General features: G+C 31.6%; 1 protein-coding gene across 2 annotated transcripts; it reads right to left on the bottom strand.

Moving 5' to 3' along the window:
• Positions 1-5,769: 5,769 nt before the first annotated feature.
• LOC120086827 (aldehyde dehydrogenase family 3 member H1-like) lies at positions 5,770-13,721 on the bottom strand. Of its 2 annotated transcripts, none has more exons than XM_039043633.2 (10): positions 13,208-13,721; positions 9,097-9,165; positions 8,905-9,001; positions 8,582-8,788; positions 8,307-8,422; positions 8,086-8,190; positions 7,825-7,997; positions 7,642-7,732; positions 7,127-7,279; positions 5,770-6,263 (listed from the first exon to the last, which is right to left on the bottom strand). In XM_039043633.2, exons 1-10 carry the CDS (start codon positions 13,418-13,420, stop codon positions 6,030-6,032), a joined length of 1,458 nt encoding a protein of 485 aa, XP_038899561.1. In that variant the 5' UTR covers positions 13,421-13,721; the 3' UTR covers positions 5,770-6,029. The 2 variants fall into 2 exon arrangements, with proteins under 2 accessions (XP_038899561.1, XP_038899560.1); XM_039043632.2 differs by lacking the exon at positions 13,208-13,721 and adding an exon at positions 10,490-11,027.
• Between the last annotated feature and the right edge of the window lie 513 nt (positions 13,722-14,234).

The following is a 14,234-nucleotide window of genomic DNA, read 5'->3' as shown; positions in this document are numbered from 1 at the left end:
CAGTTTTTCATTCCAACTGAGCCATATAGAAGATAGGTAGCCTTTGTTCATAGTTTTCTTATACTTGAAAGGCGGAAGCAAGAGAAGAGAAAAGACGCCGGAAGATCATCTTGGTCAGCTCGAGAGAGTACCAGAGAGTGTGGAAAACAGAGAGAGGGCCGACTCTTGTGAAAGCAAGAATATCTTTTGAGCAGAGTAGAGAAAAACAGTGTAAAAGCCTTGGGAAGCAAGAAATTGCTACAAGGCTCCTTATCTTTATTTCACATTGTCATTCTGTATTTCGATTTCATTTATAGAATGGAACCTGCATTTCTACATCTATCTCTTTACATTACGCATGAGTAACTAAACTTTCGAATGGGTTGAGAAGTACTTAGCTAACATAACCTAGGATCTTCATTGCATGCGATCATCTTGTCTTATGTTGCTTCCATCACCCCTTTAGAACTACTCGAGAGAGAGTCTAAAGAAAGAACCTAAGACTTGAAAGAGCTAGGTTAGAATCTAGACTTGAGAAAACAAGATTAGATCTGCATAAGCAAGAGATAGAGACTTAGAGATAAATTATGTTTGCCAACATGAATCGCATGAGCCCTAGAAATAGGTTATGGTAGTATGCGGTCGCCTTGTGTATATATGTGACATTCGTCATCGCATAGACAAGAATAGAGGCTTAGATGTAAATCCTATAGACATCATCGCATACATCACATGCGTTCTAAAACTAGAAGCTATAGCATTTGCATTGAGAGATGACTTGCTGTTGCATGTATGTAGCATGATCGTATAACATGAACGCATTCTTAGGAAGTGTTAGCTAAATCTTTTCTCAACCCGTTACCTTGCATACTCATTGTACTTTTGTATTATTAACTCTTTTCTCAAATCCGCCACATAGATTTTATACCTTACACAATATACCAACCAACGCATTGCTTTACTTGCCACCGCAAAGAGATCTGAAATTACCGTCGCATACTATTTCCATAGTCCCTGAGTTCGACCTTGGGCTTACCAGGCAACTTAGTAGGATTTATACTTGGATCTTGCTAAGAAAACTTGCATGCACAACACATATTCTACCATCGCATTCTACACCATTATTTCATCGCATTAACCACGCATCACGCTCTAATTACATTAAATAAACTAGGATTAAGCATGCAAAGAGAGTTAGAAATACAATATTTGTAGTTTCCACAAGAATCTTCGTCGCAATGAGCAATTGACACCACTCACGGTAAATCCTCGCTATTCTCTGGTTGAAGAACATGCTTGTGTAACCAAATTTTTAGTGAAAGATAGGGAATTTTACTAAAGTATTTGGAGAGTAAAAGAGGTTTTTGTGGATTGAATATTCAAGGAAGCATTAGTTTTTAACAATTGAAAGTTAAAATCTATTTACAAACAAAAGACATGCAAAAATCCTTCTTGCATGACTTCCACCTCAAACTCCATTAGCATGAAAAAGATAAGCGTCATGTTTAGCATGAAACACTTCATAACCCACTTAGTTAGTAGAAAGATCCAACAATAAGATGCTGGATTTTTCCACCAACTAATTTTTTTTATTAAAAATTTAATAATAAATCAAATTTTTTTTGACAAAATATGAAATATTTTTTCATATTTTAGAAATTATTAAATTAAATAGAATAAAATAAATAATTTAATATCACATATTAAAAAGGCTTTCACACCTAATTTTGATTAAGCACATTAATCAATTTTTAAAACACTTTCATGCTAATATTTTATTTAAAAACTTATATAAAATATACTCTCCAAAAATAAATAATTAATTATTTAATTGTAAATTATATCTCATATAAAATAGAATTTTTCCTAATAGCTGAATTTGAATTCAAATTCTCACCTCACCTAGTTCTTCAACTTTGTCCGTATTGAGCTAGCAAGGACACCCGATGGACCTACAAATCATGGGCTCCAACGATCCGAGACTAACAGGTCAAACTCTTTAATCTAGTTAATCAACATTCATTAACTAATAGGACTGTCCACTACAGCCTGTAGTTGCAATCCCCTTACTGTAGATATATTTTGTGTCTATTTGATATAATCGTCATTGATAAGGTGATCCTTCACATGTTGTTCATAATGTTAGTTAGATCAGTTATCGTTTTACCCCTGAGTTACATCTTTTCTCCTTAAGTACCACTGTCTCTCTAAAGAATAATTGATTTAGGATCTTAATCACTAAATCTATTCCCTCTCGAGCCAGCGAGAGGATGACGCCCCTTGTTCAAGACTCGAGATCAGCCCTTAAGGGACAACCTTTCTACTATCCCTAAAATGGATGGGAGTGAATTTCATCTTGCAAATTCTATGTCACCAACTATCTACCCGGTCTTATCCCTGAAATAGGAGACATATTGAGTAGCGTTATTGAGCTTACTCTCACATATGCAGATCAAGGGGCAATTCCAAATAAACAGGAGTTCATAGACAACTTAGGATTCAGATCAAGTTATCTAGGTCATCACGAAGTGAAATTAATCAGTGTTAATAGTAAACGGTATTAATACATAACATCGATTATTTCGTGGTCAATTTTACACAATCTCATCATATGGAACACCCCTGCTCACATGTTTCTACATGAACGAACTAATCACATCGTTTATGACACTTTATAACATTTGTAACAATCATAAAGCGGGTCGTATTCAATAATATCTTCAGACATAGTTACCCAACCTAATCCAAGTACTATAGACTATTTAGGCTATTTTACTCGAACTTGATCCAGTTTATGTCTCCACATAAAGTACAAGTATTCATGACAATAGCCAAGGGTTCTTTGGATTTAGAGTTATTAAACAATCAATTCATTTTCATTTAACAACATTTGTCTTAATAAACATCATATATGTTTACTATTTACAAACTACGAGTTTTAGGACATATAACCCATTAACAATTTATGAAGAAAGAAATTGAGATGATAAATTTTGCCTTAGCTTGCAAATAAAGCATAGAGCAAAAAGAATTGAATTAATTTATACATTAAAGATCTTTTGGGAATTATGTACATCACTAAATACTCCTATGATGGTACATTCATTTGATATGAAAAGGTTATATCATTTGATCTCAGAAAGATGATGAAGAGTGATGGGTTTTGAAGAACCAAAAATTTTGAGAAATAAATGCACTTATAGAGCTTGACTAGTTTATGCACGACACTTTGTAGTATTTTTCAGTAATTTTATCAAATATATATGATATTCCTCCAAAAAGAGGACATTGGATTATAGTTAAACATATGATACATTTTATTGAAAATTAGTTTACATTGATTTATTTTATTCTAATAAATATAATTATGATCTAATTGGTTGTGAAGATGCAAGTTAGTTTTCTAACCCATATAAGCTAGATCTTAAATAGGTTGCTTAGTACATGGAGAATAATTTTTATATCTTGACGATCAGTGAAACAGACCATAACAGCTACTTCCTCAAATCATGCTGAAATTCTTGCAATTCACGAGGCTAGTCGAGAATGTGTATGACTAAGATTAATGACTTAGCACATTCATGGAACATGTTATTTGTTTTCTAGTAAAAATCTTCCAACAATATTATACGATGATAACACAACATGCATATCTCAAATCAAATGAGGATATATTAAAGGAGATAGAACAAAGCATATTTCACCAAAGCTTTTCTACACTTATAATCTTGAAGAAAATAATGACATCACCGTGCAATAAATTTGTTTAAAGGATAATCTAGCAGACTTATTTACAAAATTATTATCAATCGCAACATTTGAAAAATTGGTGCACAATATTGAAATGCAGTGACTTAGAGATCTCAAGTGATGTTTTCATGAGGGGAGTAAATATACTGTATTATTTTTAAGAGTATTAGATTATATGAAATATGAATTTTTTTTTCTTTCACTAGGATATTTTCCCAATAGGTTTTTTCCTAGTAAGGTTTTTAACGAGACATATTTCATATATATATAATGGGCATTTAGGGGTATTATAAATATTATGATAATAGATGTCCATTAGATGTGCATGCTTAATATCTATTGACTATGTGTCATGCCCCAATTTTCCAAAGTGTTGTCCATGTATAAACATTACACATTATTAGTGTCTATGTAATCTACCTTTTGCTTGTCAAATTGCTTATAAATAGTGACATTTGGTGGGTTTTGGAAGACACGCATTAGACAAATTCCATGAAAATTGGAGAAAGTGGAGAATTTAGAGAAATTTCTTATTTTATATTTTGCTAATTTATTTTATTTATATATTATGTTTAATTTATTTTAATATTTATTTATTTTATTATTATATTATATTATATTTTATTGGTATCTGTGTTTCTGTTGTGCTTCTCAAGTTTACAACATAAAACATATTAGTTTACGTTGTTTTCACACGTACTTTTTTTAAAAAAACAAAAACTTAAGAACCAAGAAAACAACTATTTATTTTATATATAAGAAACTATTTGCGAGGGGTTTTTTAAAGACATTCTCTAAAAATAAGCTTAGTTTTTAAACTTTGTGCCTATGTAATAATTTGGGTCTTGTTCGGTAACCATTTGGTTTTTATATTTTTGTTTTTTTTTAAAAAAAAATTAAGCTTACATCATCCATTCTTACCATAGTTTGCAACATTCTTAAGTATAATGGTTGAATTCTTAGCCAAATTCCAAATTCCAAAAACTACTTTTTGAAAACTATTTTTTTTAGTTCTCAAAATTTGATTTAGATTTTTAAATCATTGATGAAAAATAGATAAAAAATAAAAAAAAATTGGAGGTGTAAGTAGTGTCCATAAGCTTAATTTAAAAGAAAAAAAAAACAGAAAACAAAATGATTAGCAAATAAGATTTTAATTTTTAGTTTTTGTTTTTTTAAAATTAAGTTTATGTCTAGACATTACTTCAACATCAAAATTTCTTCATTTGTTATCTACCTTTTACCAATGATTTAAAAAACAAAGTCAAATTTTGAAAACTAAAAAAATAGTTTTTTCAAATTTGTTTTTATTTTTAAAATTTGACTAAGATTTCATCCATGATAAAATGCAAATCATTATAAGAAATAGAGAGGAAATAAACTTCATTTCAAAAACCAAAATTAAAAAACAAAATAGTTACCAAATCCTTTTACTTTAAGATTTGATTCAATTTAATCATCCTATAAAAAGTCTCATCAAATTAAGGCGAACATATTTTTCAGAATGCATTTCATTCCATTCCAACCGGCAGCCATGTGCTTTCCCATGTTTGGTATTAATTGAAGATTCTCAACAGCATTAAAGTCAACTCGAATCATGCAGAAATTTCTCCCAAGTTCGACTTGTTTGTAAGATTATGAAATAGTTAAAATAACTTTTGATATTTTCAAAATCAATCCTAAATATATTTTTAATTATTTAAAATCAATTTTAATAATATGAAAATTATATTTAAAATATAAAAGATTAAAAAGAACATTAACTTTTAATGATTAAATGTGTGTTTTAGAATGATTTTTAAACTAACAAAATTGACTTTTAATAATTTCAAAATCATTTATTAAGTCTAATTCTAAGAATTGGTTTAGATTGACTAGAGGAAAAAAATGTTTATCAAGAAAATTATTTTTATTTTTAATCTCTTTTGATAAAAGATATTTAAAATAAAATTTGAAATTGTTTCAAAAATAATTTTGCGTAGTTGTCAAATATTTCAATTTTTTTAGAATAGTTTATTTTCAAAGTTAAAACACTTAAAATACTGTAAATTAATATTTTCATAAGCACTTTTTCTTCGGTATTCATTATGATTAATTTTTTTTTTCGAATAACTTCTACAAGAATCATTTTATTGAATATACTCTAAATTCTCTTATTAGTTATACAATTCCAACCAAAGCACTATTGATTCTGCAAATATGGCACAAATTTGAAAACAAAAGAGAGGGAGAAAACTTGAAAGGCAGCATCAAGCTGGGAAGAACTCATAAATAAAGAAGTAAAGTGTGCAAGAAAGTGCTTATGACCAACCAAGTAAAGCACGAATGAGTCCCCATATGCCACCTCCAAGAAGAGCCTTGAGAATTCTCAGCTTTCCCTTGGTGTATGGTGGGTACCTCATCGGCGCATCGCCTGCGAAACTTCGATAAAGAACAGCCTTTTTATGGCTAAATGCATCAAAGGAAAACTTTCCATGGTAAGCTCCCATTCCGCTCTCCCCGACTCCTCCGAACGGTAGCGTGCTAATCGTTAGCTGCACATATGATCAAACCAATTGTTAATCTCTTCAGTGTTTGCATTTGTAGATTGATGATATATAGAAGCAATGTGTGAGCTAATATGAAGATTTCATCTCAACCAGACAATAAAAGTAATCATAAAAAGAACTTGAATAAGAACTCAAAAACTTTCAGTTAACTACGTTGCAAATAGCTGAAAAAAATTATTTCCATTATACTTGGACTCAAAACAAAAATATTACTACAAACACAAAAGAAATATTTCTAGATTTTACATCTAATTTAATTGAGTTTTGGGAACTGGTCGAATTTGTTTCCTGAATTATAAATCATTTTATCTAATCTTCATTTTCTAGCTCGAAGCCAACCGAGAGAACCCTTAAATACTAAATTCACGACCAAGAAACACTAGATTCTCTTTCAGGTAGGTCCTGAAAGGAAAAGGAAGACTGAAACGGCAACATGTTTCGATCCAGCAGTATCCCACTTTTGGAATGTTCGGTGCCCAAGTCACGCAGTTACTTCCCTACGTAGGATTCTAAGTAAGAAAGTGGAATATTTTATTGATCTATTCTTATCTAATGAACATTTCATAATAGAAACTAATGATTTTTTTTGGTATCTCTTTGCCGCTACAGGGATTTGGTACCATTTTTATGATTTTTTTTGGAATCTCTCTTTACTTTTATGTGATTTCTAGATTCAAATTAGGCAATTCTCGCTTGATAATCAGGAAACTTGAGACAGTTCTAATAAATTCGTTTTCAAGTACCAGGATATCAATTCTAAATGGGGATACTACTCTTCAGGCCTATGCCAATATGCAAAGAAAGTTCCGACCAATCAAGTTCCAGTGAACAGAAGGAAGAATTCTTACATGTAAGGCGGTTTCATTGATGGCCACGCCCCCTGCGGAGATACAAGCCACGAATCGTTCCTTGAGCTTCTTGTTATTGGTAAATAAATATGCTGCAAGTGGCTTTGTGCCCGAGGAGTTCACTATTTCGAAGCTGTCTTCCACCTTGTCGACCTGCTCAAGCCCAAAATAAAAGGGGGTAACATGAAGAGGATTGTAGTCAAATCATATGCCCGCAGTCAACCTTTTGTCTGTATACATATATAATTAATTCTTCTACATTGTGTACTATTATTGATGTCAGAAGTAGTAGTTAAGGTAATAAATTCCCTGAGCTCGATGAAAAAAAAAAAAGTACTATGTTTTGTTAAATAACAAACTCTATAGTTGAGTTTAGAATTAAATGAATGAATTTGGTCAAGTGCAAAAGAGGTTTACGAGTCTATTCGTTATGTTTTCCTTATTTCATCTAATCAAAACAAAAATATAAAAAGAAGAGAACCCTACAAATTTACAATTAAGTCTATCACTTTTACCGTGAGAATGGGAAGTAATGGACCAAATATCTCCTCCGTCATAATTAGTGAGTCTCGAGGGACATCCAATAAGAGAGTGGGAGCAATCTGTCTGTATCATGGGAAAGGTAACACTCATCAGCAGTCAATATATTTAACTAATGAACGAACAATATAACAGACTAGTGATGTAATTTAACATACAGCTTGGTTTTGTCCTTTTCACCTCCATGCACAATCTTGCCAGAAATTTTATCATCATCTAAGAGCCTTGTCAAGCGATCAAAGTGCTTATCATTCACAATGCGAGATAAATCTTTCGTTTCCAACGGATTCTTTCCATAAAATCTTTCCAGTTCTTGTTTCAGAGACTCCACCTAGAGATATGAACACGAATTTTAAGATGATCAATTGAGCTAGCACTTGCAGCGAACCAAACTTACTTGTGTAAGAAAAGGAACTTACCAATTTTGGAGCAAATTCTTTGGTAGTTATGATATAATCAGGAGCAATGCATGCTTGTCCATTGTTACAACCCCACTTGCCAGCTATAATCCGTCTACTCGCAACCTTAGACAAACAGATATATTTGAATTCGTATAAGATGGTAGCAACTAAGACATGATAGCATTAGTAGCTAATTGAACTTGAAACATAATGATGCTCGGTGGGGGGGTGGGGAGTACTTGTAAATTGATTTCTGAATCAACTACTACTGGAGATTTTCCTCCGAGCTCTAACACAACTGGCGTAAGATGCTTGGCAGCAGCTGCCATCACTATGCGCCCCACTCTTCCATTGCCTGGAAGTTAAGAAAACACTAGTTTAAGATAGAGCTTATTTGAGCAAAAGGAAATGCGAGAAAAGCCACCAGACACATAAAATAAATTGCAGGTAATATGATTATTTCCCCCATTGTAAACAAAATTGACCATTTACTTTCAAGCTAAAGGGAACAAACCTGTGTAAAATATTTTGTCCCACTTTTGCTCCAACAAAGCATTAGTTTCGGGAACAGCACCCTCAACAACTTTTACAGCAGAAGTATCCAAATATTTCTCTAAAAGTTTTGCCATCAAAGATGATGTTCTTGGGGAAATTTCTGAGGGCTTTAGAACCACAGCATTGCCAGCTGCTATTGCTCCAACAACTGGATCGAGAGATAACACTGGGTAATGGGGACAAGAATGGTTAGTGTCTATAGTATTGATTGTTGAAAAAATTATAAAAATACAAATGAATTTCAATAAGATATGAAAATAACACGAATCGACACTGACGTACAGAATGGATAATTCCAAGCAGAAATGATCAGGACGATGCCAAAAGGTTCTGGTACAATTGCAGCAGATGAAGGAAATGTGGTAATTGAAGTTTTAACCTGCGATAATACAGCTTAATGTTATCCACCTTCATGGAATCGAAAAGGAAAAACATATATCAGTCCCATTACTGGACGTTTGTAATACCAAATACCTTTTCTGGTGCCATCCAACGCCTGAGTTCTTTAATTGCCAATTTACACGAACCTTTTAATAAAGCTATCTGCATAACAAGTCACACATCAGCTTAAAGGGAAGGACAACTTCAACAGATATGAGAAAAATATAGCTGAAAGAACCTTCATGAAATAATTGACTGTAATCGTGGAAGTACGAGGATCTTCCTATTGGCATAGTTTCAACATTCAATAATTTATGACTATTAAAATCCTTTAAAAAATTATGTAAATTTCATTTCAATTTTGGCATCAATATTTTGCAACTTCAACTAAAATTATCAGAACAAAGTACTTCGTTTTGTGGAGAGCCTACAGCTCAAAGAAGTACAGGGTTTTAGTTTTAACTTTTAACTAATCAGTATCTGGTCACTGACCCATCATGACCAAAATGACAGTACTCCAAAAAGAAACTATACATAGAATTCTTGATACTGTGCAGAGATCCCAGACAACTCGACCAGAAGTGATAGTGTTAATTTAGAAGATGCATGACGATCATTATTAAACATTGGCATAGAAATACAGAACTTCCAATAGGAAACAAATCTCTCGTGGAAACCATCTTCGAAAACAACACACCGTCCATCATGACAGTCGAGACTTTTCTTACTGATAAAAAGTTGTCATCTACCAACTCTCATAGCTTCTAAATGATGCAAAAACAAGATCTCGAGATGAACCTGTTTGCCAAATGAGAACAAGTCTCATGCCCAAATTAGCTAAAAATGTAAACCTATAAAGAATTGAAGTATTTCTCTGTTTCAATTCCTCTGCTCGACGATTTTGGAATACAGATACTTTCTGCGGAAGGAGCGAAGGTACATAGAGAAGACAAGCGAAAAGGAAGCAATGGAAAAGGCAATAAGAAATGAAGTATTAAATATAGAGAGAGTTCTGCTTGACAACTACATGGGAGCTTAATAAATGAGAAACTCTAACTTTGAAACGCGTGGTTGAAGCAAGGACTAAGCATTAATAACTATCTTCCATTAATGGCACCAGTAAGTTATCATCACTGATCACATGGTCCCGTACAAACTGCAACTGGGAGGCACTGCCTGTATCTGATTGATGTGAGTGAGAACGAGAGAAAGGAGAAAAGCAAAAAGAATTTGAAGGATCGGACATTTAGACAAACAGGTACCGTTCGTTAATTCAACTAAACTACCAGAAAGTACCAGTGAGCACTGATAACTGAACAGAACATTTAAGAACAACAATATCGAACACAAGATTTTCGAATCTAACGAGACTCCGATCACAAAAAAATCGTAGACGATGACGATCAATTCTTCAAAAGAAAAATGATAGAGCAACGAACAAAAGCAGCATCAGAACAGTGAAGGAGTTGAGTTTAAGAACGAAGACCTCATGAACGATAGATTCCACTACAGGCTTCGAAAGGTCAGAGCGAAGCGCATCGCAAATATCTTCCTCATGCTCAACGCTAAGCTTCAAGAGGTTCTCAAGCTGCGACACTCTCCACTCATAGCTCCGAGTCCTGCCGGTAGTAAAACTACATCTCAATTTCTTCACCAACTCCGTCGCCGCCGCCGCGTCGAACACCTCCGACTCCGACTCCGACTCCGACATCACAAATCGCCCCCAGCCGCCGCAAACGAGAATCAGCATACACAGAGAGAGATAACTTGTAATGTAGGAATTGATTGGAGTGATCCTTGGTTGAGGGAATTATGGGAGTGAATTTCCAGAGAGCAGGGGAATCGTTAGGTAGAGGTGTCGTCCGTCCTTCCATTCGCCATTTCTCCATTTCCGATGCCACCGAGAAAGCGCGTGGCATTTTCCGTTTTGTCCTCAGGACTTGCCGCCGGCTTGGACGTTACTCTCGCGCTTTCGTGCAGCGTATAATTCCTTTTTGAAGCTTAGCTATGGACTATGGTTGTCGCTGTCGGTTGTGTGTATATACATATATATATTTATGCAAAAAGTATTATTGATCTTAAAACTTTAGGAGTTAGTATTAAAATAACTTTTTAGAGGGCGTTTGACGTGTGGAATTGAGTTTTAATTATTATTAGAGAGTTAAATTGTTTGTGTTTATGATATAAATTTAGATTGAGTTGAGTTGAAATATCTTGATATGTGTTGATTTGAGTAGTTAATGGATAATATTAATGATACATTTAATGATATGGTTCAAATTGATACAACTATTCGTCCAAGATTTTAATTGGTACAACATCCAAAGTCAAGTTGGTATCAAATAAGAGCCAACATGATTAGCATAGTTGTTGATAGTCACTTTTTCAACACAAAATTGGAGGCTCAAATTCTAATACCCTCTCATATTATCTAAGAAAATACTTGTATCATGTCAAATGCTCTTAGAATTTTTTTTTTTTAAAAAAAAAAACAATAATCTAATAAGTATTTGAATATTCAATTTTGTAGCTAATAGATTTGTACTTTTTAAAAAGTGTATAATATTAGTATAAACTTTTGATTTTGTGTCAAATAAATCTTTGAAGTTTCATAATATTTGTGTTATCATATATTTAAAATATATATATATATATATATATGTATGTATGTATGTATTATTATAGTTCAATTATCATAATACTTGTATTGTCAACTTCAATATCAGATGTTTGATTTCCCACCAGATATTTTATATATAAAAAAATATTTGAACTTCCGATTTTTAGATTTTTTTATCTATTCGACATTTTCTTAAACCCATTAACCTATTTGACAAAAAATAAAAGTTAAATGTCTTATTGGATATACAAAATTTAATTTTATGTTTAATAAATTCATTAATATTACAAAAATTTATATGTATTAGAAATCGATTAGATAAATAATTAAACATCTAAAATTAAAATTTTAAGGACCCGTTAAAAAGTTTTTAATTTTCAAATATCCATCAAATACACAAGCAAATACTAAATATATTATTCAACCACTTTGTATTTCCACGTTTGTTATATGTTATTTATTTATCTATTTGCTTATTTCGGATATGTCCCGTAGTATCAAAGTTGAGGTTAAAAAGGAAAAATATATTATATATTAAAATATATTGCACACCGGATTCTACATTATTATTATGTATTACCATGATCTCGTTTGATAATTATTTTATTGTTTTTTTATTTTTATTTTTAAAAAAACAAACTTATAGACATTACTTCCACCTCTAAATTTATTCTTTTGTAATATACCTTTTTACTAATACTTTAAAAAACCAAGTCAAATTTTGAAAACTAAAGAAAAAATGGCTTTTAAAAATTTGTTTTTGTTTTTTAAATTTAACTAAGAATTCAACCACCGTACTTAGAAATATGCAAATTATTGTAAAAAATAGGACAAAATAGACTTAATTTTCAAAAATTAAAAACAAAAAACGAAATAGTTATCAAACAGAACCTAAATAACTCACGTAATCAATTAATATAATCATATAAAGAATGAAGATTATATGCGGATTCAAACTTTAATTCTAGAGTTATGACATGCTCATGAATGATTTTAAAATTTTCTTTTATCATTTTCAGAATTATTCGAAAAGTACCTTCATTCTTTCAAAATAAATTTTAATATTATAAAAAAAAACATTTAAACCTATAAAATTAAGATTTTAAATAATAAAAAATATATTTAACCATTTTAAAATTACTTCAAGATATAGAAGCTAATTTTAATCTCACTTCAACGGTCATTATCATAAGCTACCATACCATCGGCCCCGGTGACCACCACCACTATACATCTATCATCCGCCTCCGATAACTACCAATTGGAGAAATTTTTACCGTTTATTAAAAGTCAAAGTTTCTTGAAATAAATGATAAATCTAAAGTATATATTTTTATAATTTAATCTTAAACGAAAAATTTAGATGCATTATGGGATCACCCACTTTTTGTGCAGCTCAAACGATATTCAATGAAAAATTGTCACGTGTCATATATATTTTTATTTTATTTTTACTATGTAAATGAAAGGGAAGAAACACTCGGGTTTTTTTTTTCCCTTTTGATGAAATTATTCCCAATTCTGAAAATTTTTTCTCAGCAAAAATTTAAATAAAAATTTGAAGAGTAAAATAAAGCGACTAACCTCGTGAGCGAAGGCTTCGAATTCGGGTTTATAAAGATCGGAATGAACCGTTTGAACCATTTCTTCTTCGTTTTCACTAACTAATTTCAGCAGATTCTTCAATTGATTCACTCTCCATTCGTAGCTTCGCGTTTTACCGGAATTATAGCTCTCTCTCAGCTCCGCCACCACTCTCTCCGCCGCTTCTCCGTCGAACACCGCTCTCTCCGCCATATCACCGGAACCAATCGATAAGAGATAAAGAGAGATTTTAAAAAAAAAAAAAAGACTCAGAAATAATGCAGTTTTGTTGTCGCTGTACTCCACCAAAGATGAATTATATAAGGACGAAACAACCACAGCAAAGTAGGAAAAGGACTAAAAAATAAAGTTATCAACTTATCACTAAAAATTTTGGCCCATAATTTACCATTTTTTTCATAAGAAAAAAACAAAATAAATAAAAGGAATTGTTAATGAATGATTGTATCCTTCTGCCTTGTGCCTAAAATTTTATAAATCGATTTCAATTTTCAGATTTTTAAATGTCTCTTCTTCTTTTTAAATAATCAACTTTAAATCTTATTTCAGTCTCTAAACTTTTAAAAACGTTTGTTTTAATCCTCGATTCTTATTTTAGTTTCTATAATTAAGATTGATTCATATTTTTTTTTTTATGTCTAGACAACCAAATAAGTTAATCAACCTAAAAAATATTGAATTTCAATGGGACATTGATTTTCAGTATTTTTTTTATTATGTTAGGGTAACGTTTATGTACAACTTTTTGACATCTTAGTCAAGTCATCTAGAGACGCAAATCACCTCATATTTCTATTAGAGAGTTTAAATTAAATCTTAATAGTAGAGACCAAACATAATAATATTTAAAATCTAGGACCAAAACGGTATTTAAATCAATAAATTATTATATAGGTATTTTACCTATGGTTGAGAGATTAGAATTTTTAATTTCTATAGTCCCAGAGTATATGTTTAAATTAATAACGACAATTAATTTCTTTATATAAAATTTTTATTTTTCAAC

This window comes from Benincasa hispida, chromosome 9 (assembly GCF_027475165.1).
Source record: "Benincasa hispida cultivar pf3 chromosome 9, pf3_genome.v1.1, whole genome shotgun sequence".
Taxonomy (NCBI): Eukaryota; Viridiplantae; Streptophyta; class Magnoliopsida; order Cucurbitales; family Cucurbitaceae; genus Benincasa; species Benincasa hispida.
Note: the sequence above shows the minus strand (reverse complement) of the source record. Positions and strands in the feature narration are given on the sequence as shown.

What these genes read in the sequence shown, in the direction of transcription:
- LOC120086827 (XM_039043632.2), bottom strand. Translation starts at nt 10,753, where the DNA reads ATGCTGATTCTCGTTTGCGGCGGCTGGGGGCGATTTGTGATGTCGGAG. An exon ending in ATTCAGAAATCAATTTACAA is followed by an intron (nt 8,191 to 8,306) that starts GTACTCCCCACC and finishes TGTTTGTCTAAG; the next exon opens with GTTGCGAGTAGACGGATTAT. An exon ending in AAGAATTTGCTCCAAAATTG is followed by an intron (nt 7,998 to 8,085) that starts GTAAGTTCCTTT and finishes TCATATCTCTAG; the next exon opens with GTGGAGTCTCTGAAACAAGA.